The sequence below is a fragment of the Bos taurus genome, chromosome 16 (genome assembly GCF_002263795.3).
Source record: "Bos taurus isolate L1 Dominette 01449 registration number 42190680 breed Hereford chromosome 16, ARS-UCD2.0, whole genome shotgun sequence".
NCBI classification, from domain to species: domain Eukaryota; kingdom Metazoa; phylum Chordata; class Mammalia; order Artiodactyla; family Bovidae; genus Bos; species Bos taurus.
This window is the reverse complement of record NC_037343.1, coordinates 41,414,947-41,436,534: the sequence shown is the minus strand read 5'-3', so window position 1 is coordinate 41,436,534 and position 21,588 is coordinate 41,414,947. Positions and strand designations below refer to the sequence as shown.

At 40.3% G+C, this 21,588-nt stretch overlaps 1 protein-coding gene across 12 annotated transcripts in view; it reads left to right on the top strand.

The window, feature by feature from the left end:
• Positions 1 to 21,588, top strand: part of VPS13D (vacuolar protein sorting 13 homolog D) — a 273,475-nt gene that overhangs the window by 42,278 nt on the left and 209,609 nt on the right. For all 12 annotated transcript variants that reach the window (XM_024976417.2, XM_024976416.2, XM_024976415.2 and 9 more), the window contains 7 exon segments: positions 938 to 1,089; positions 2,310 to 3,341; positions 5,696 to 5,786; positions 7,915 to 8,041; positions 9,545 to 9,725; positions 14,721 to 14,903; positions 20,601 to 20,823. In XM_024976417.2, coding sequence (XP_024832185.1) covers positions 938 to 1,089; positions 2,310 to 3,341; positions 5,696 to 5,786; positions 7,915 to 8,041; positions 9,545 to 9,725; positions 14,721 to 14,903; positions 20,601 to 20,823 — 1,989 coding nt within the window.

The following is a 21,588-nucleotide window of genomic DNA, read 5'->3' as shown; positions in this document are numbered from 1 at the left end:
CCTTTTCCCACTGAATGCCATTTTTGGCAAAATAAGGATTTTTTAAGTGGCCCCCTTGGGTGAGTGTTCATTCACTGGGATTCAGTGGGTGGATTCTGTTAGAGTATTATGTAATTTAGTCAGATGCATCTGACTTTTTCATTCCTAAGCTGTAGATCTTTCCTAGTTAAATATTGTAGTCTAAGATAGCTGGAGGGATTGACAGAAATAGAATGTGCAATTTAGTCTGTGGATGTTATGGTCTCTGTTGGCTATCCTGCCATCTTCTGTAATGGTTTGGTGCAGGGTTCTAGGAATAAAGTGCTTGTGTTTATGTATTCTCAATCTGATCTGCTAAAACCAAGCAGTTCAATCTGTTAGTCTTGGCATCTATAGAAATCAGCTAAGCTATATTGATTGGTGAAGATATTAATGCCTTTGAGAACTCCTATGGTTCTCAGATGTTAACACACTGATTCCTTTTTACATAGTTACCGAAAGATTGCTTTCTCTGCTTGGGTTAAAAGTTGTTCACTTAGAGTTCTCTGTTGTCCTTGATTCTGAGTTAGGCCCAATAAGAGGGATCAATCTAAAGCTGATTGATGAGCAATTTTGTTTGGAAAATGCCAGCCTGGGAGGTTAAGAGAAGCTTACTGAGGACCTTTGCCTGGGTTAATGTTCACTGCACCGTATTTTGAAACCATCAAATGGAGCCTGTTATGAAAATAGCTGTAACATGCTCTTTATGTGTAAATTTATCTTATACCCTTGCTTGCTGTGAGTTTTGGTCTTGGAATAGTTGCCAGGGTTTGTACTCAATCGCAGACCCTCGGCGCCAGGCTAACCTGCCTTCGTGGTCAAAGAGCAACTCCTGGCTTGTTATAGACCCTCACTTGGTCAGCAGTGATGCAATCAGTCTGAGTGTTTCTAGTCGGTCATTTCTTCTCTCTTACGCCAGCTTTTCACATCCTCAACAACACGACCATTCAGTTTAAACTGGAGAAGATCCCTATAGAGAGAGAATCTGAACTGACTTTCTCACTTAGTCCAGATGACCTGGGAGCTTCTAGCATCATGAAGATTGAAGGAAAATTTGTTAATCCGGTTCAAGTAAGCACGCTATTGATTTTTATGTCAGGACAGTTGAAGTCATGTAATGATTTTATATTTGTTATATACATGTGTTATATTTATGTCTTGTTATATTTTGTATATATAAAATGTTGGAAGGAAAATATAAATTCAAAGAGATATTGTTGATGCACATTATTGTCAATAACTTGTTCTAATAAGCATGGTATCCTTTTATCATGTCCTTCTATCACTGAATCAGTCTTTGTTAGCTTCTTCATGTGGAGGGGTGAATTATAGAGTGGAAGAGGGCAAATCGTTAATTCTGTTGCCATTAAGAAATGAGGAAAATTATTGCTTAAAAAGTCAGGATCCCTCTTTCCCAGAGTGTTGTAATTCTTGTCACACTTTTGGCATATGTGGCCCACCTATAAAACAATCTGATTATCTGAGCTGTTGACAGATCCTTTCAAGGGAGAATTAGTCTTGCCCTCATTGAAATGAAATGGTCCAGGGTGTGTGTGTGGTATGTATGTATACATCTTTCATCCTTTTTCCTTCAAAAGTGTCATTTTTCCTGCTTTCACAGGCCAGAGAGCAAAAAGCATAACATTATAAAACAGCAAGGATAGGCAGGACCTTAGGACAGTGCATAGGATCTAGAGCAGTGACTGGTCATTAGTTTGGCAGCTGCTCTGCAGTAACCCAGGGGTGCTGTTAACAGAACATGTGTAGCTTTTGACATCAGTACTTTCTGGATATGGGTCTCTGGTTGAGAGAACTTTCCCTGAATCTTTTTCTTTTTGGCTTTTAAGGTTTTTCTCTTTTAAACTTTTCCTTCAATTTCTGTAGTTTTGTGGGGTTAGAAAGAATGATTGTGCAGATTCAGGCCTACATTTACCAGCACTTATTGAACATTTATTGTGTGAAGATTATTCCGTGAGGTACTTGGGGACGGCCTTTTCAATGGATACAGGTCAGAGAGAGGCAGAGTGTAAGGACGAAAAAGAAAGAAAGAGGGGATCCTTGCTGTCAACTAATTTAAAACATCTTGGAGAGTTGATATATAGCAGAAACCAAGGCGATATTGTAAAGCAGTTATTCTCCAATTAAAAATAAATAAATTGAAATAAAATATATCTTATAAATTATATTTTAAAAAAACCACTTGGGTAAAGTCATACAAAATTTGTGGGCAGTGCATATGAATGCATTTGACAGTAGCAGTGGAATAACTGAATTTTTCTCTTCGAATGCAGGTGGTGTTAGCAAAGCATGTATATGAGCAGGTTTTACAAACGCTGGACAATCTGGTGTATAGTGAAGATCTGAATAAGTTTCCAGTCAGTGCAGCCTCCTCACCCTGCCCTAATTCTCCTCTGCCTCCCCTCAGTACCTGTGGAGAACCTTCCGCTGAAAGGAAGGAGAATGGATTGTTCAGCCACTCCAGTCTTTCTAACTCTTCTCAAAAGTCCTTGTCTGTGAAGGAAGTCAAATCCTTTACCCAGATTCAAGCCAACTTTTGTATATCAGAGCTTCAAGTTCAGCTAAGTGGAGATCTGACCTTGGGGGCCCAGGGTCTTGTGAGCTTAAAATTTCAGGATTTTGAGGTGGAATTCAGTAAAGACCACCCCCAGACTCTGTCCATTCAGATTGCCCTGCGCTCTCTGCTGATGGAGGACTTACTGGAGAAAAATCCAGATTCCAAATATAAGAACCTGATGGTGTCTCGGGGAGCCCCAAAGCCATCTAGTTTAGCACAAAAAGAGTATCTCTCTCAGTCTTGCCCTTCTGTGTCCAACGTGGAGTATCCAGACATGCCTCGGTCTCTCCCTTCTCATATGGAGGAAGCTCCCAATGTATTTCAGCTGTATCAGAGACCCACCTCGGCCTCCCGGAAGAAGCAAAAGGAAGTCCAAGACAAGGACTATCCCTTGACCCCACCTCCTTCTCCAACGGTAGATGAGCCCAAGATACTTGCGGGAAAGAGTAAATTTGATGATTCCTTGGTCCATATCAATGTATTCCTGGTGGATAAGAAGCATCCAGAATTCTCTTCCAGTTACAATCGAGTTAACCGGAGCATTGATGTTGATTTTAACTGCTTGGATGTGCTGATCACACTGCAGACCTGGGTCGTGATCCTAGATTTTTTTGGAATTGGCTCCACTGCAGACAACCATGCGATGAAGGTGCCGCCTGAGGACGTCCTACAAAACGTAAAGTCAGAATCAAGTGCGTTAGCAGAGTCTGAACTTCAGGAGCCAGTTAACACCAAACTGGATCTCAAGGTATCAGTTCCCTTAGGCTCTTGTTCTGAGTATGAAGGTGGGCTTGTTTACTTAGATGCTCTCACTGTGTATTTATGCCAGAAAATCGATACCTTACAGAGGAGATACGTGGTCTTTTGGATGTCTATTCCTAAAGGGTAGACGTTAATATCTCAGAAAAGGTTTTAGCATTAATCCCATCTGGAGGCAGGGGAAATAAATGGTTTCAGTGACTTCTTGTCTTTCCTTTGGGCTGTAAAATTCAGTGGAATTATTTAGCTTCTTTATGCCTCTGTTTCCTTATCTTCCATTGTCTGATTATGGTAACTAAATGAGGAAATTGCTTGAAGCACCTGGCAATGTGTCTAGCACATAGTAACCATGTTACTATGTAACTAGTAACTAGTACAGAGTAGCTATTTTTAAATGTGCCTTTTATTATCATCTCCCTCTGCTCAGAACCTTATTGGCTTTTAGTGAGAGCAAGAGTACAGGTGTCTTAAATGTCAGACTGCCTGGATTTGGAAGCTGGCATTTTTGTTGTGACCACACAGATGTTTGGCTGTGGACAAACCATTTAACCTCTTTCTCCCTCAAGTTTTTCATCAGTAAGCAGAGGTTGTTTAATGGTGCCTGTGTCATTGGATTGTGGAAGTTCAATGGGATGACCTAGGTATGGCCCTCCTCACGTTCGTGACAGAAATGATCATTCAGTGAATGGTACCTTCCATGCTTCTTCCTCCCATGCAGTTGTCTATAGAAGCCAAGTTAGTGTCTCCTAGAGTGTTCCACATTCTGGATTTGTCTGTTTCTTTATGGTACATTTGACTCCTCTCATCCTCTAATTTTAGAAATGGAAGTTAGCTCTAAAGACTTGATCAGATCCAGGTCCGACACTTCATAGGTGGTGCTGAGTGCTTCCTGTTGCGTTATACCAGGAGGTCTACAACACCCAGTCATCCCACTTTCAGTGATGCTAGCTAGGGTCCATGCTGAGAGTGGGCTCAGGTGCTGACAGCTGGATTCCTCCAAACAAAGCGTGTTTGCATTATTTTGGTGATGAAGTGACTAGAGGTTTGTTTTTTTTTTCCACTTCCCCCTTCATGATAACTCATTCCCTTGAGATCCTTCTGTCATCCATGTCCAGAAGCCACTGCAAGGGGACCCCTCGTGCCACTGGAGTGGCCCCCATGGTCACTGCTCCATCTGTAATAATTCCCTCCTTTTTTCTCTTCATTCCTTGAATGTTTTTTCTCCTTCCTTTTCTCCTGCTATTTTCTTTCCTTTTCCGTTGTTTTTTTTTTTTTTCATTTATCAGACGTATGCTGAACACCTACTTTGTTGTTGTTCAATTGCTAAGTCATGACCAGCTCTTTGCAACCCCACGGACTGCAGCACGTCAGGCTTCCCTGTCGTTCACTATCTCCCGGAGTTTGATCAAACTCATGTTCATTGAGTCGGTGATGCCATCCAACCATGTCATCCTCTGTCATGGTAGGCATTAAAGATAAGGGGTGCATTTCACCGGCTCTGCCACTCGGGAGCAGAGAGTGTGAACTGGGATGTGAGCTTCTGTCCTTCTCTTCCCTCCTTTCTTCTCTTCAGCCGATGCCTTACCCAGTGATGGCACTCAGGGGTGTCTGCCTCCATAAATCGTAGACACAGAGTCCTTTTTGTAGCTAAAATGACAGAATTATGTTACTGATTTATTTGTTTCCAAGAATGCTGTTCCTAAAACAGGATTTTGGTTTTCTTCTATTGGCGGTTGGCTCTGGGGAAGAAAATCTTTGATTGTGCTTCTAAGTGAAGTCCCAGTTGGTCACCAGGGGCTTCTACTAAATATTAGTCTGAAGACATTAAACATTAAGTGTATTTATCACTTCGCTTTGACAAATTCTTAGGGTACACTTAAGGAATCTGTATGAGTGATTACAGAATAGTGCAATATTAGAGATAAATGCTGAAAGGGGAAAAATTGTTTTATAATGTAAAACATTTTACTGACAAACAATAGATGAAGCCCAAAGAAAGCATCCCCCCCCAAAAACCAAAAAGCCAACCAACCAACATACAAAAAAAAAAAGAGAGAGAAGAAAGGAAAAAAAAAAAAATTTAAAGAGAACAGACGAGGCGACCACAGAGAAGACACCACAGAACCTGGGTTTTAGATTGCCCAGTCAAGTTCTTTTCCTATCAGCTCTCTCTTATGTGGTTTGACTGGCTAAGAAAAGTCGAAATGAATTTGGTATCAGTCGGACAAAAAGGTTTATCTTCAGCTTTCCCGAGACTTGTAGCATCTTTCTTGATGCCATTTGTCTGAAAGGTACCTTTTCCTCCGAGTAACATTCGCCTTGCCTTACCTCCTGTGTTCTTAGGTTCATTCGCTTTCTCTCGTGCTGAATAAGACCACCAGTGAGCTTGCCAAGGCGAATGTGTCCAAATTAGTGGCACACCTGGAAATGATTGGTAAGTGGAGAAAATCAGACTTGGGGAATCTGGGAAGAATTTGAACATCCTGCTCACAAATCTAATTGTCTTCACAGATGCTAAGTAAGGTGTGGCTCAGTGGCTGGGTTGTGGGTGCTGGTCTGGCCAGGACGGGTGGTGGTGGTTTCTAGATATTGGTTTATGGATCAGAATCATCTGCTAGAAATGCAGCTGTCTGGCACAGCTCCCTTCCCATCCCAAGACTCTGATTCTGTGGGTTGGGATGGGACCCTGGGATCTATCTGAGTTTTTAAAAAGCTCTCTGGATGACTATATAATTTATTTGTCTAAAGTTTGGACATGTTGGAACGTGAAAGGGGGCATTGTTAATAATTACAACTGGGAAAACGGCATATAACAGGGGCTGCCTCTGGGAAATCAGGCCATATGTTCAGTCTGTTGCCATAATTGGGGGGAACACCTAAGAGGGGGTGGGCTTCCCTGATAGCTCAGTTTGTAAAGAATTTGCCTGCAATACAGGAGACCCTGGTTTGATTGCTGGGTCAGGAAGATATACTAGAGAAGGGATAGGCTACCCACTCCAGTATTCTTGGGCTTCCCTTGTGGCTCAGTTGGTAAAGAATGCGCCTGCAATGCAGGAGACCTGGGTTCAATCCCTGGATTAGGAATATCCCCTGGCGAAGGGAACAGCTACCCACTCCAGTATTCTGGCCTGGAGAATTCCATGGACTGTATAGTCCATGGGGTCGCCAAGAGTCGGACATGACTGAGCGACTTTCACTTTACTGAGAGTGGGTGGTTTAAGCAGGGAGATATTGTAGCAAAGCTGGCATTCTTCCTAATGGGATGCAATAGGCTGTAATCCTTAGTAGAACACAAGTGAAGAGCTACATTAAGCTCTAAAGTGGAGGAATTTACAAAGTGAGCATAAAATACTGCTCCTTCCTTAAGCAACTGGTGATAAAATAAGAAGACTACAAAGCTCAAATGTTGACTCTGTAGTAAAATAAGAATGTCTTTTGGGGAAATGATGAACTAAAATTGGTTTCATTCCTGGTATAAATTAATTTATAAAAGGTTCCTAGAAGAGATGAGTCCTTTGAATTGGGAGAAGCTTGGGTAGGATAAGTTTCCCTGGTGGCTCAGAGGGTAAAGCGTCTGCCTGCAATGTAGGAGACCTAGGTTTGATCCCTGGGATGGGAAGATCCCCTGGAGAAGGAAATGGCAACCCACTCTGCTACTCTTGCCTGGAAAATCCCATGGATGGAGAAGCCTGGTAGGCTACAGTCCATGGAGTCGCAAAGAGTTGGACACAACTTCACTTTTCTGAGTGACTTCACTTTTTTTGGGGGGCGGGTGGGTATTTTTGTTAGAGGACATTCAGAACCAAAAATAAGTATGTGTCTTCATTGGGAGCAGAACTAGCCTGCCAAATACATACACCTCAGTCATTGTTTTGTTGTTAATTATGATGACAAAATTTGTTTTACATAAGCAACAGTTCAGAATATTCCTTTTCAGTATCTACCCCATGTTAAGAATGATTCATATAGGTTCATAGCCCAGGGGTGCATGTTTTAACATTTCCTCTTTCTTATGCCCACCTTCCAGGAGCTTCACTTGTGTAATATTGGAGTAGTTTCAAATCTGTGTCTTCAGTGTCTTATTTTATTAATGTCGCCTTTTAATTAAATATCACTAAAACCCATTTAATACTGCCTGATTAATACATCTCTGAGATTTTTTCCTTTATTCTTTTATCTATAGTATAAAATAGACCTTATGCTGTTTTGCTAATTCTAATTAGTGGTCTGATCTCAGAATAGAGCATGTTTCTATCTATATTTGTAAATATTTTATCCTTTAATTTATGTTTACCCTTAATTTCTTCCCCCTTATAAGTGTTAAAGTGTGATACTGTGGTATTATTTCAATCCCTTTGGACTTCTGCATTGAGGCTGTTGGAAATAGTGCATAAAATATCGTTCTGGGTGTGTTAAAATATGAATATTCACTTTTGACATTTCGTTTTATTAAATGATGTAAAGTCTGAGGCATGTGTATATCAATTTTTGTTTCAGGCAGAGTTAGGGTGTGTGACAGAAAAAAGACCATAAGAATGCATTCTGATTTTTAATCTTCCTAGAGGGAGACCTGGCCTTACAGGGAAGCATTGGGAGCCTATCTCTAAGTGACCTTACCTCGCATGGAGAGTTCTACCGAGAACGGTTCACTACAAGTGGAGAAGAAGCCCTCATCTTCCAGACTTTCAAGTAAAAACATCAAGCTTTTCCATCATGATGGTTTCCTGTTTCAAATTCTTGTCGGCTAAGCAATGAGGAAAAGTTTTAAAAAAACATAGCCTCTTATGTAGAATCAATTTGATCTAGTTGTGAGGAATCTTGATTTATATTCAAATGGATCTGCATTGAAGTGGGCTACTCAGGCTTTAAGAAATAAAGGGGGTATGGTTGAAATAATTGTGGTTATCATTATAGTCTGGTTTCACAGCAATGTGTTGTGTGACTTGAACAAGTCACTTAATCTCCTTGTATCCGTTTTTCTATTGAAATAGTGAGGAGACTGTGTTAGATCAATTTCCATTTAGCTCTGAATGATCTGGGATGATTTCAGCCTGAGAAAGTTGTTGAAGATAATGGGTTTTAAATTGCATTAGGCACTTCTTCCAGTATAAATACAATCTGTATTCAGTTTTAGAATTTAGAAGGCATTTTTAGGCCTATGTAGTTATTAAAGAATAGTTTTCTCAGAAAACAGAAATTTTAAAAGGTGGTTTTTCAGCCTTTTGGAGAGCTGTCAGAATGTATGGATATTCATCTCTGCCCCCAAGTATTCTGGTCTGTGGTAGTGTTGTGTTCTTTTTTTTTTTTAATTATCCAAAGTGATTTTAATGTTCAACCAGAGTTGAGAAAAATGGTCCCTAAAGATGTCTAAGAAGTTTTTCTTTCATTTCCAGAGGGAGTATATCATACTCCTCTGAGAAGTTAGATTGATTTATTTGTATTGTTACCTACCACAGTGGCATGGTTCTTTAATAAATGAGATAATTAATGTAAAACTCTTAACTCTCTGCCTGGCAAAATAATAGTTGCTCAGCTAATATGAATTCCTTTCCCCAGTGACTATGTCTTGTATAATAACTTATTATTGTGGCATCATGTCCCATTAAAACCATTTGTAGAAGTTTTTTAATTTATCAGTGAATGTGGATGCTAAAACTCTTTGGACTGCATTTCACTGAAGTAAAAAGACTTCTTTCAGTTTCCAGAGATAGATTGCCTCAGGAGCATTGGTTCTGTTGCCTAATTTTCTTTACCAGTTGTTTCACAGTGTAGTTTTTGTTACCCCAAGTTGTCACAGTCTTTGCTAGAAGAGTGAGCAGGAATATTCACTTTTCCTTAAAGGCAGGGGCAAAGAGGCTCAGGTAAAAGGTCTGAACCACAGTGGCTTCTGAGTGAGTTCTGGAATCAGGAGTGATCGCAGCCCCAGACCTGTCCCTGTGTTTATAGCCCTGGCTGTCACACCAGACTTTTATTTAACATCCTCGACATGTGGTGGAAACTTAGAAAGAAGGTAGTTATTGGAGTTTGCTTTCTAAAACCTGGTTGTGGATTTCCTTTTTTTTTTTTCTGGGTTTCCATTTTAACAGTTAAAGCTGTTTCCTAGGGAAGCCCCTAAATGAACCCGAGTTTTCTTCAGACGCTCATTTGCATCCTGCCGCTGTCTCTGAGTCACACTGCTGCCCTTCCTCCTAGGTATGGCCGGCCTGACCCTCTCCTCCGGCGGGAGCATGACGTCCGAGTGAGCCTCCAGATGGCGTCTGTGCAGTACGTGCACACCCAGCGCTTCCAGGCGGAGGTGGTGGCCTTCATCCAGCACTTCACGCAGCTGCAGGATGTGTTAGGGCGCCAGCGAGCTGCCATCGAGGGGCAGACGGTAGGTAGTGCCTGGATCCAAGACACTTCTCCAGTTTGACTCATCAGCAGAACTTTTAAATCTCTAGGGATAAAGCTGGAAAGTGTCACTGAGAAAAGTGAAGGTAATCAAGTAATCTTAAGCTTTACTAATGTACTCCATGTAGCTGATTAGCTACAGCAATCTTACTGTAATTGGAGAGCTTATATTCCTTGTTTCTTGCATCGTGTTTTAATTTCCTTTTAAAGTTTAGCTTTGGCTTGCTCTAAAAAAGATAAACAAGTTACTTCAGTGGTGATACTTCTCCTGGAAAGTGGTTCCAAAGACGGTATCTGTTATAAAAAGAGGGTTTCTTTCAAATGTAGTTCTCAAACTTCTTAGCTCATGGCTCCCTTCTTGTCTTGGAAGTTTTTCCGAGACACATCTGAGGCCAAAAGAAACACCTAATGGTCTTTCCATTTCCAAAGTAATTAAGTCCAAACAACTTCATAATTACGTTTGTCCAACAATTTAGTAGCTGTTTGAAAACGTAAAAACATAAGTGAAAGGTGATATTTTTATTTCATTCTTAAATCACCGTAATTGCTTCCTAGTAGGATGTATGTGCCTCTTGGGCACTGAACAGCTCCTCAGACTTGGAATTGGGTTGAACGTCACAGTCCTCATTTCCTTTTCCACATTTATTTTCTCATGGTACTTGTTTTTTATCTCAGCAAGTGCTTAAGACCCAGCTTTGCAAAGACGTGACATCACTGGAAGGAATGTAGCATGACCTCACATTGAGTGTAGACCACCTCAAGCTGGTGGTGTGTGCTGTGTCCAGGTGACATCACTGGAACGAATGTAGCATGACCTAACATTAGGTGTAGACCACCTCGAGCTGGTGGCGTGTGCAGTGTCCAGCCGATGATGTGTTTATGTGAAGGATTTAAGATGCCCTGGCAGCGCACCTCTGAGTGTGAGGCAGCCTCCAGTGTTGTCTTGGAACCACAGAAAGCAGTTACAGTGTGGTTCTTTGTAAAACGTATTGGCTATTTATAAGTTTTATTAGGTAAAAGATTGTAATTTAAGTTCTTTGTAGTGGCAACGTTTAAAAATTTTGTTTTAATTTAAATAAAATTTTTTTTTAGTAAGTTGTATATTGTTTTAGTACAGAATCAAAGCCAAAAAGAGCATTTGGAGAAAAGTCTCTTTCTCGGCTACTTTTCCTCAGCCACCCAGTTTCTGTCCTTGGCAGCAGCCAGTATTAGTGGTTTCCTGTGTACATTATAGAGAATTTATTTTTTAAAATATAAAAGTAGTACAATCAAATGACAGGGAATCTGGAAGAAAATAACTTAGTTTTCTAGCACCATAGGTATATTTTATTTATTTTTTTTCCCCATACATGTTTCCATAGATATATGTAACTTTTTTTTCTCCCTTTAGAAACTTATAAAAAACAGTTTAGTATTTGATACATATGAAAGAATATCTGTAACATATATATAAACTTCAAAGTGTGGTAATAGAAGGAACATCCATGAAACCACTACCAAAATAAAAATTAAAACATTACTAAGATGTCACATGTAGTCCTTCCCTATCTCATTCTGTTGATGCCTCAAGAAACCACTCTCCTGACTAATCTGTAGTCCGTTTAAGATTAAAAGAAAACTTTGTATACCATATCTTTTGCTCATCTCGTTTGCATGTTATAAAAAGGGTATGAGGTTTGTGTCCCTTTGCTAATGGTCTCCCAGCCCTAATCCCTGCTTCCTGGTAGCCACTGGCCAGCTTGCTGTTAAAGCAGAATGCAGCCACATTCATTCATTTCCTTATTGCCTGGATGCCTTTACACTTTTCTTAATTTGCTGTGATGTTTTAGGGATTTTTGTATCTAAGCTCCTGAGCGTTACTAGTTTGTAGTTTTCTTTTCTTGAAAAGAAAAATGCCTATTTTAGTTTTGGTAACTGGGCCATGCTGTCCTTTTGTAGGATGAATTGGGAAGTGTTCCTCTTCTATTTTCAGAACAGTTTGTGTAGAATGACATCAATATTTCTTCCTTTATATCTTCCTTAGTATATTCTGGATAGAAGACCTTTGATATATTTATTGCTAATATTTTTTTCTAGTCTATGGCTACCCCTTCCCCCATTTTCTTAATACTATTTTTTTTAAAAGCAGAAGTCTTTCGTTTGATGAAGTTCAATTTTTTAATTTTATGGTTAGTGCTATTGTTTTGTCAAAGAAATCTGCCTACCATCAGGTGGCAATAAATCTCTCCTATTTTCCTTTTTTAGAAGTGTTATAATTTTAGATCTCTTCCATTTTGAGTTAATTTTTGCATATTTTGTTAAGTGACTCTTGAGGTTTTTTTCCCCAAATATCTATCCAGACTGTTCTTTTCCCACTGAATTACCTTGACACTTATGTTGAGATCCACTGGTCATATATGTATGTGTATTTCTTTATTCTATTTTTTGATTTATATTTAGTTGTACACCCCCTTGTCTTTCTAAAAAAAATACTATTTGTTTGTTTCTCGGCTGTGTTGAGTCTTTGTTGTGCTGTGTGCGGGCTTTCTCTGGCTGCAGCAAGTGGGGGCTTCTCTTGTGGAGCAGGGGCTCTAGGTGTGGGGGCTTCAGTAGTTGTGGCTTACCAGCTTAGTTGCCCTCTGGTATGTAGTATCTTCTTGGACCAGGGATTGAACCTGTGTCCTCTGCATTGGCAGGTGGATTCTTAACCACTTGACCATCAGGGAATACCTTCCCCTGTGTCTTTTTTTTTCTTCTTTTTAAACTTATTTTTTAAAAATTTATTTAGATATCCCAGGTCTTAGTTGTAGCATGTGGGTTCTTTTAACTTCGTTGCAGCATGTGAACTCTTTAGTTGTAGAATGTGGGATCTAGTTCCCTGACCAGAGATCAAACCCATGCCCCCTGCATTGAGAGTGCAGTGTCTTAGCCACTGGACCACAAGGAAGTCCCCCCTCTCCCTTGCCTTGATATCTGTTGCCTTATGGTATGTCTTGAAATCAGATATTCTAAGTCTTCCAACTTATTTTTCAAAGATGTATTGGCTCTTCTAGGTCCTTTGTTTTTCCTCTATAAATTTTAGAATCAGCTTGTCTGTTTCTATAATAAAGTCAGCTAGGATTTTGATTGGGACTGTCTGGAATCCATATATCTGGAGAATTGACATCTTAACAATATTGAGTCTTTGGATCCTTGAATATGGTCTATATTCCATTGAAGTAGGTCTTTAGTTTCTCTCAGCAGTGTTTTGTAGTTTCAGGTATACTGTTCTTACACATTTTTTGTTAAACTTATCACTAGGTATTTCAGCATTTTGATGCTATTCTAAATTGTATCAATGAAAAAAATTCAGTGTCCACTTGTTTATTGAAAGTTTAAGAGATATAATTGGCTTTTGTTTACATAGATATTGAGCTCATATCCTGTAATCTTGCTAAACTTACTTATTCTGAAGTGAATTGAAAGTTGCTTGTCATGTCCGACTCTGCTACCCCATGCTATACAGTCCATGGAATTCTCCAGGCCAGAATACTGGAGTGGGTAGCTGTTCCCTTCTCCAGGGGATGTTCCCAATCCAGGGATTGAACCGAAGTCTCCTGCGTTGCAGGCACATTCTTTACCAGCTGAGCCACAAGGGAAGCCCAAGAATACTGGAGTGGGTAGCCTATCCCTTCTCTAGCATATCTTCCTGACTCAGCAATCAAACCGGGGTCTCCTGTATTGCAGGCAGATTCTTTACAAACTGAGCTATCAGGGAAGCCCTCAATTACTTATTCTAGCTCCTTTAGATTCTTAAGGGTTTTCTACGTAGATGATTATGTTGTCTGTGAATAAGAAAGTTTTCTTTTTTCCTTCCCAACCTATATATCCTTTGTTTGGACTAGGAGTTCAGCTACAGTGTTGAATAGAAATGGTGAGAGTGGGTATCCATGCTTTATTCTTTATCTTAGAGGGAAAGCATTGTCTTCTGCAGATGTTAACTAATATGCTGTTAGCTGTAGATAGTTTGTGTTTGTTTTTAAAGAATCTGTCTACTTCATCTGAATTGTCAGTTTGTTGGCCTGAACTTGTTCATAGGTTTCCACATCTCAATATTTTTAAGTTTTCTGTAGCAATGTCCCTGACTCTTCCGGTTGTGGTGATTTTTGTTTTCTTCCTTTTTTCTTCATTCATATAGATAGAGGTTTTATCACGTTCATTAATCTCTTTAAATAATCAACTTATTGAGGGCTGTGTCAGGCCTGTGCATACTCTTAATAAGCATGTGTGCGCTTGTAAAGAACGTAAAGTGGTAGTTGGGTAGAGTGTTCTATAAATGTTCAATTGATTTTTCTCTCTTATCTGTTTTCTAAATAACTGGTTTCTGCTCTTTATTTTTTCTTCCTTCTCCTTACTTACGTTTATTTTGCTTTTCTAGCTTCTTAAGCTGGAAGCTTTAGATCTTTTATATAAAATAAGCATTAATGCTAAACATTTTTCTTCAAGTACCTTCCCCCTCCCCTTTCTTCCTTCTTTCTTTTCTTTAGTTAATTTTTATTAAAGTGTAGTTGCTTTACTATGTTGTTAGTTTCTACTGTACAGCAAAATGAATCAGCTATACATATGCATATATCCCTACTCTTTTGGACTTATATTCCATTCAGGGTCATTGAAGTCTTTAAGTACCTTTTTAAGTGCTTTAAAATTCATTCCATTTTGATGTGCTGTGTCTTTTTAATCAGTAAAGTCAAGATGTATTTTTTTTAACTTCCCTTGTGATTTCTTCTGTGACCCATGGGTTATTTAGAAGTGTGTAGTTTAATTTCCAGATAGTTGGGAGTTTTCCATTATCTTCTTGTTACTGTTTTCTAATTTAACTCCTTGGTGTTCATAGAACATACTCTGTGTGATTTTAGTTGTTTTAGATTTATAAATTCATGGAACTTTTGGGAACTTGAGGTTATTTGATTTTAAAATGAGGGAATGAACTGAATGTCTTACTCAATTTTCCTTCTTTCAGGTGAGAGATCAAGCACAGCGCTATTCACGGGTTCTCCTGGATATTGAGGCTGGTGCTCCTGTTCTTCTTATCCCAGAAAGTTCCAGATCAAATAATCTGATTGTAGCAAATTTGGGAAAGTTGAAAGTCAAGAACAAATTTCTCTTTGCTGGTTTTCCTGGGACCTTTACCTTACAAGATAAGGTGAGCAGTCAGTACCCATTCCCTTCTCAGTTTACCTGGTGTTGGAATACCAATCAAAAAATTCAGACGCTACCATAAGATTATTCCTAACCACTGTACTTTTGTAGTATACGTGGCTTGAAGAATATGTTTTTTTGACATTTTATTAGCATTTCAATTAACCCTTAATAGAGGTAGTATAAATTATAACTTTTACTAACTGTATGTAATAACTTACTTTAGCAAACAAATCAACAGAACCATCTTTATAATGTTCTCCTCCCAGGCTGAATTCATATTTATCAACTTTTTACATTGGGTAGCTTTTTTTTAAGAGACTTTGGCTCAAGGCTTATCTGAAGCCATTTGAAAATATTTTAATAAAATCTTATGGAATATATCTCTTAACAGTTTAAAACTGCATTAGCACTTATTTCTTATAATATGTTTGGAGGTAATTGGGATGAAGACTGCTTTTTTCATTTTACGTTTAGAAAAGCTAGAATTCATTGAGAATAAATGATGAAAATGGGAAATATTTGTGAATCACAGACTTAGCAGTGATGGGACCTTGGGACCTCCATGTGCTGAACATTGCCTACCTGCCCCTTGCACACAGGCACAAACCAGGCCACATCCTCCCAGCGTTTCACTGCTGTCCTGAGACACTAACAGAGGCTAAAGGGCTTATGACTAAAAGGACTTAACATGCATCCCTCCCAAGAAGATCCCACAGGGGTCTTGTGTAGAGATGATGTTACCCAAAGGTTTACAAAACTTTCCACAGCAAAGTGCTTTTTCCAAACAAATATCACATGTAACCATTTCCACTAGCGCCATCTAATCCAAACCACCACCATTCTTGCCTAGACCACCATAAACTCCCCTCCAACATACCCATTCCATTCTAGTCTGCCCTCACAAAGCCATTCTGCTCACAAAATACCTCAGTAATCCTTAAAAAAATGACTGAGACCAAAACATTCCCTTCCTTTATATGCTTTGATGACTGAGTTTAATCCACAGTTCTTCCTGTGAAACTCTCCTAAATCCCTTGAAAGCCCTGAATAAAAAGCCCACTGCCTACTTTTCCAACCTCATCTCAACCCATTCTACACCTTGCCCATGAAGCCGCCGGCTCACTGGTCTTTGTTTTCCCCCACGTGCCAGGCTCTTCACTGTCTGAAGTCTTGCCCATTGCATCACCCTCCTCTCTCTTCACATTAGGTGGCCAAAGTATTGGAACTTCAGCTTCAGCATCCGTCCTTCCAATGAATATTCAGGGTTGATTTCCTTTAGGATTGACTGGTTTGATCTCCTTGCGGTCCAAGGGACTCTTAAAAGTCTTCTCCGGCACCACAATTTGAAATCATCAATTCTTTGGCATTCAGCCTTGTTCATGGTCCGACTCTCACATCCATACATGACTACTGGAAAAACCATAGCTTTGACTATACGGACCTCTGTAGGCAAAGTAATGTCTCTGCTTTTTAATATGCCTAGTTTAATATGTCTAGGTTTGTCATAACTTAAACTTTGGTATATCTGCCTTTAGTACTCCATGCTCTTAACTGTGGTATTATTTTACCTCCCAGCATTGGTGGCGGTAGTTTAGTCACTAAGTCATGTCCGACTCTTTGTGACCCCCTGGACGGTAGCCTACCAGACTCCTCTGTCCTTGGGCTTTCCCAGGCAAGAGTACTGGTATGGGTTGCCGTTTCCTTCTCCAGGAAATCATCCCGACCCAGGAATCGAACCCACATCTCTTGCATTGGCAGGTGGATTCTTTACCACTGAGCCGCCTGGGAAGCCCCTCCCAGCATTAGGATTTGGTTTATGTAGGGTAGGGGAGAACAGACTGACAAAGGTTATTCCTGTCTTAGTATCCCTTTCCCAGATAACTCTGGTTCTTTGAAAATTTATAAAGGATGTGGCAGTGAGTTCGTTAAAATAATTTCAGTGGAAGAACTCCAGAGTTTTTCACAGAAAAGATACAGATTTGAGCAGCTGCTGTTTGCCTCTTTAGGTGTAGGAAGAAAAGAAAATGGAAGAGAGTGATTAGGGAACTAGTCTTGCCAGACCTTTGCCAAGGACCTCAAGTTGAGTTGAAAGTAACAGGAAGACTGCATTCGTTGTTTATGTGTAGACTCAAATGGTGTTACTCTTTTCAAATGACTGTCTCTATAGTTTTCTTCATTGTTTTACTTCTCACTCATCCAGTTACTCACTACTACTAACCCAAACACCCTGAACTGAAAATACTTGATTCATTGAGTGGGAATGACTGGAGTGAGGAGAGTGGAGATGAGACAGTGAGAACCATGGGAACCATGTTCAAGTGTCATACCCTTGGGCTCAGGGCCCAGAGTAGGGGTGTTTGGATGGTGGGTTAGAGGGCAGGTTGTCTGTATCTTACCTCACTGCAGCTGCGGAGACAAACCAGATTTAGCGATTGGAGCACAGGGTGAAACCAGCACAGAATAGAAGTGATAAGCAATGCAGACGGAAGTGCAGCACCAGGTTTACTCATCCACACGCCCCACATTCAGACAGCTGATGGTTGAGGACTTGCTGGTTCACCTTGCTGTTGGAAGCCCCTCCTGTTGGAATAATAGGCCTTCTTTCCAGATGGGGCTTCCCTGGTGGCTTAGCTGGTAAAGTATCCACCTGCAATGCTGGAGACCTGGGTTCGATCCCTGGGTTGGGAAGATCCCCTGAAGAAGGGAATGGCTACCCACTCCAATATTCTGGTGTGGAGAATTCCATGCCATTGTATAGTCCATAGGGTCACAAAGAGTTGGACACAACTGAGCGACTTTCGCCTTCATTTTCCAGAGTGAGGAATAGGCCTCCACTTACGTATATTTTTTAAGACAGTAAAAAAAACAAAATCACCACTGACCTTTCATAGTAGGCCTAGTAGAGAACTAGTAACCTTGGTGTTAATGAGGAAAATCTTTTTTCATATTTGAGTCATAGGCATTTTGCTGTTTTCTGGCTCGAGCCTCAAAGAAAATAAAGAAAAATCCATTTATAAAAAGAAACATTGATAACTGCATCTAAAATTTCTTTTTTTTTACTGTGTGATGCTTATAATTAATGCAACTGGGTATTGAACAAATGTCTCAGAGCTGGTGTTGGCATATGACTGTTGTCCCCACAGTGACCTCAGGGCATTTGCCTCTCTTATCCACCTCTACTGCCCTAGGGAGAGCTGAATTCTTCCTCGGAAACTGTCTTCTGAGACTTTAGTTAGTTCTTTGAAATATATTTGTTTGTGGGAAATCGTTGGTTTGAGGCCCAAGTTTTTAGGAAGAGATCCCTTAGAGCCAGAATGGGTGATCAAGTTCAATGATACCATTTTTTTCCTCTCTCCCTCCTGAAAAGATAAAGGGCTTATTTTTCTGTGTCAAATATATCTGTATATGGGCTTATGAGCTGACTCTGAAGTTAGCTTCTAAAGAAGAATTGCCAAAGTATCTCAAGAAAGTTTTGCAAAAGGGTTTCTGTTTTGTTAAGTACACCAAATAACAAGTGCATAGTTTGTAGCATTTTAATGAAAAAATTTCCCTGTATTTCGTTTTCGAGGATTTGATTTTAAGTAGCAGCACATACAAGGATCGCTTTTTCTTCAAGGTATAATATGCTTTTTTTGCCTCCTGGTTATTCGGAAAAACCCTATGGGATTCAGCAGTCAACTCCCATTCATTTGCTTAAAAAAGAAAATCTTGAAAACCAATCCTTTAAAATACTTCATTACTTGGGAAAGCCTGCTTATCACCCCCCCCCCACCCCCGCCCCCAACTTTGACGAATCACTTTCCACCTGTGCAGAGGAATCCTTCTTAAGGATCATTAAAAGTAATTCCTTCTTCCCTGCTTCCCTCCTTCCTTCTTGATGACCTTATTTTATTTCCTTCAATCCTAAAAGACTTTATCTTGTTACGTGCCAGTGGGTTGTTCTGTGAAATTCCATAAGGTTTGCTTGGAGTGTGTTTCTTGTTAAAGTATTTAATCCAATTAATTCATCTGTGCAACTTACCTCTCCACATGTACAGTCAAGCTCCATGATCTAGGCCTACATGAAGTGAGTAATTACTTTTCTTCTCCCAAAAATCACTTTGCATTTACATTTGCTCTTTAATGCATCTGCCCATGTGAGGTTTGTCTAGTATGCATTCCAGTGGTTAAAGAACAGGAAATAGTCCTAGAATCAAAGCTTGCAGAGGGGTCATTTGCCTTTGAGTTCAACGACTCCCGTGTGTTTGGAATTGTTTTACATAAGTCCATGTCTTAATAAGGGCAGGTTTGAATTTTTTGCATATGCTTTTTCTTTCATTTTTTTCAACCATAGTTTGTGCTTAAACTTAATTACTAAGTATTTCAAAAGCTTTGAGTTAATCCCCTCAAGCCACCGATTTATTTAAACCAACTCAGAGAGGATGGAGAGATGAATCAAATGAAAGAGCAACAAATACTCTCAGGCGTTTAAATAAACTAAGCAAGAGGGAAGGTTTTTAATGTTGAAATACTTAAATGATAGCATTTAGCTAGTCATTTGCCTTGCAAAAAGGAAATGCAAAAAAAATAACTGGTTTCTTTCACAGTTACATGTAATTACTACTCAAGATAACTGTGAAGGTGAATAGTACTATCATCTCCCTTTCGAATGCTGAGAGGAATATACATATAAAGCAGTCCTTGGGAGTCTTCCTCTCCTTCCAGCTTACTAGTGAGAATGGATAGATGAGAACAAACTGATGCTGCAGAAACTATAAGGATATGTAGCTCTGAGTCTTGAGGGAAGGAACCATGCAAAGTTTAAATGTCAGTTATTGAACCATTCTGGTGAAAAAGATTTGCCCTGTTAGCAATTAACTGAAGGTACTAGATATGTAGGAAAAGCATGTGATATTTTCAGTAGAGTTACAGAATTAATTTTATTCTGTATTTGCCCTTAATTTTTATGCCCTTGAACAGAAACATGATAGGAATGGCTTGCCTGTGTTTTCCATTTACAGTTACTTAGATGAGAAACGTAAACCTGAGAGGGGAGACTTCTAGAATGTACAAACACATTAGAGGGGCTTCATTCCATATTGCTGTTAGATGCATTTTCTTAGGAAAAAAGAGTCCCTCCCCTCCAGCAAATCATCAGTATATTGTATGGCTGAGAGATTTGCCTTTGTTGTATTGACCTAGATTAAACCACCAGTAATTAGTATCTTGACATTTACTCTTAAGCCAAAAGATAACATGTTCCAGTTGCCAAGTCATTGCTGACACTTTGCAGCCCCATGGTTTGTAGCCTGCCAGGCTCCTCTGTCCGTGCGATTTTCCAGGCAAGAAGACTGGAGTGGGTTGCCATTTCCTTCTCCAGGGTCTTCCCAACCCAGGGATCGAACTGTGTCTCCTGCATTGGCAGGCAGATTCTTTACCTCTGAGCCACCAGGGAAGCCCAAAAGATAAAATATATTCCTGCAAAATTGGCAGAGTTTTCAGCAGGTACTGAATTATATGTAATGTCTCTGCAGAGAATTACACATAGAGGAAAGAATCATGACCCTGTGGCCCTTTTGTTTATGGGATCTGGGGTACTTGGGAAATACCATGTGGCATAGAGTCTTTGAAGAGTCCAGGACTGGGAAGGAACTTCCAGGATAGTAGATAGAGTTACCACCCCCATTCCTGCTGCTAGTTTTCTTTTCTTTCCTCCCAGGAGTCTGTGCCTTCATCTTCCCCAACTGGTACTCCCAAGCGCAGTGTGAGGAAAATGACAAGCATGGAGGACCTGAAGGGGACCCACTCCGAGGGGCTGATCATGATGCCTCCTGCTGGAATGAGTCGAGGCAGCTTGAAGAGTGAGTCTGTGCCCAGCACCTCGACCAAGCAGCAAGGGCAGCCAGCCACAACCTCTGTCGGCCGAGCTTCCAGCAGTCCAGGTAAAGGAGGAGAGAGGGGCTGCATGAGGAAGGAGGGGAAATTCACGAGACCATTGCAGGATCCTAAGGTGCGCTGCATCCCGTTCAAGTAGATGCTAACAAAGTGGTAGTGTGTCTTTAGTAATCGTCTGATTCTGATACTCATTTAGAAGGCTTTAGAGTTTTAGGATGTAGATTAGGATTGGGTGACTTCTAAAGTAGGATTGTTGTTGTTCAGTCGCTCAGTCATGTCTGACTCTGTGCCACCCTGTGGACTGCAGGATGCCAGGCTTCCCTGTCCATCACCAACTCCCCGAGCTTGCTCAAACTCATGTCCATCGAGTCGGTGATGCCATCCAACCATCTTATCCTCTGTCATCCCCTTCCCCTCCTGCCTTCAATCTTTTTCCCAGCATCAGGGTCTTTTCCATTGAGTCAGCTGTTCACATCAGGTGGCCAACGTATTTGAGCTTCAGCTTCAGCATCAGTCTTTCCAGTGAGTATTCAGGGTTGATTTCCTTTCAGGTTGACTGTTTTGATCTCCTTGCACTCAAAGGGACTCTCAAGAGTCTTCTCCAGCACCACAGTTTGAAGGCATCAGTTCTTTGGTGCTCAGCCTTTTTTATTGGCCAGCTCTCACATCTGTACATGACCACTGGAAAAACCATAGCTTTGACTATATGGACCTCTGTAGGCAAAGTAATGTCTCTGCTTTTCAATATGCTGCCTAGGTTGGTCATAGCTTTTCTTCCAAGGAGCAAGCGTCTTTTAATTTCATGGCTGCAG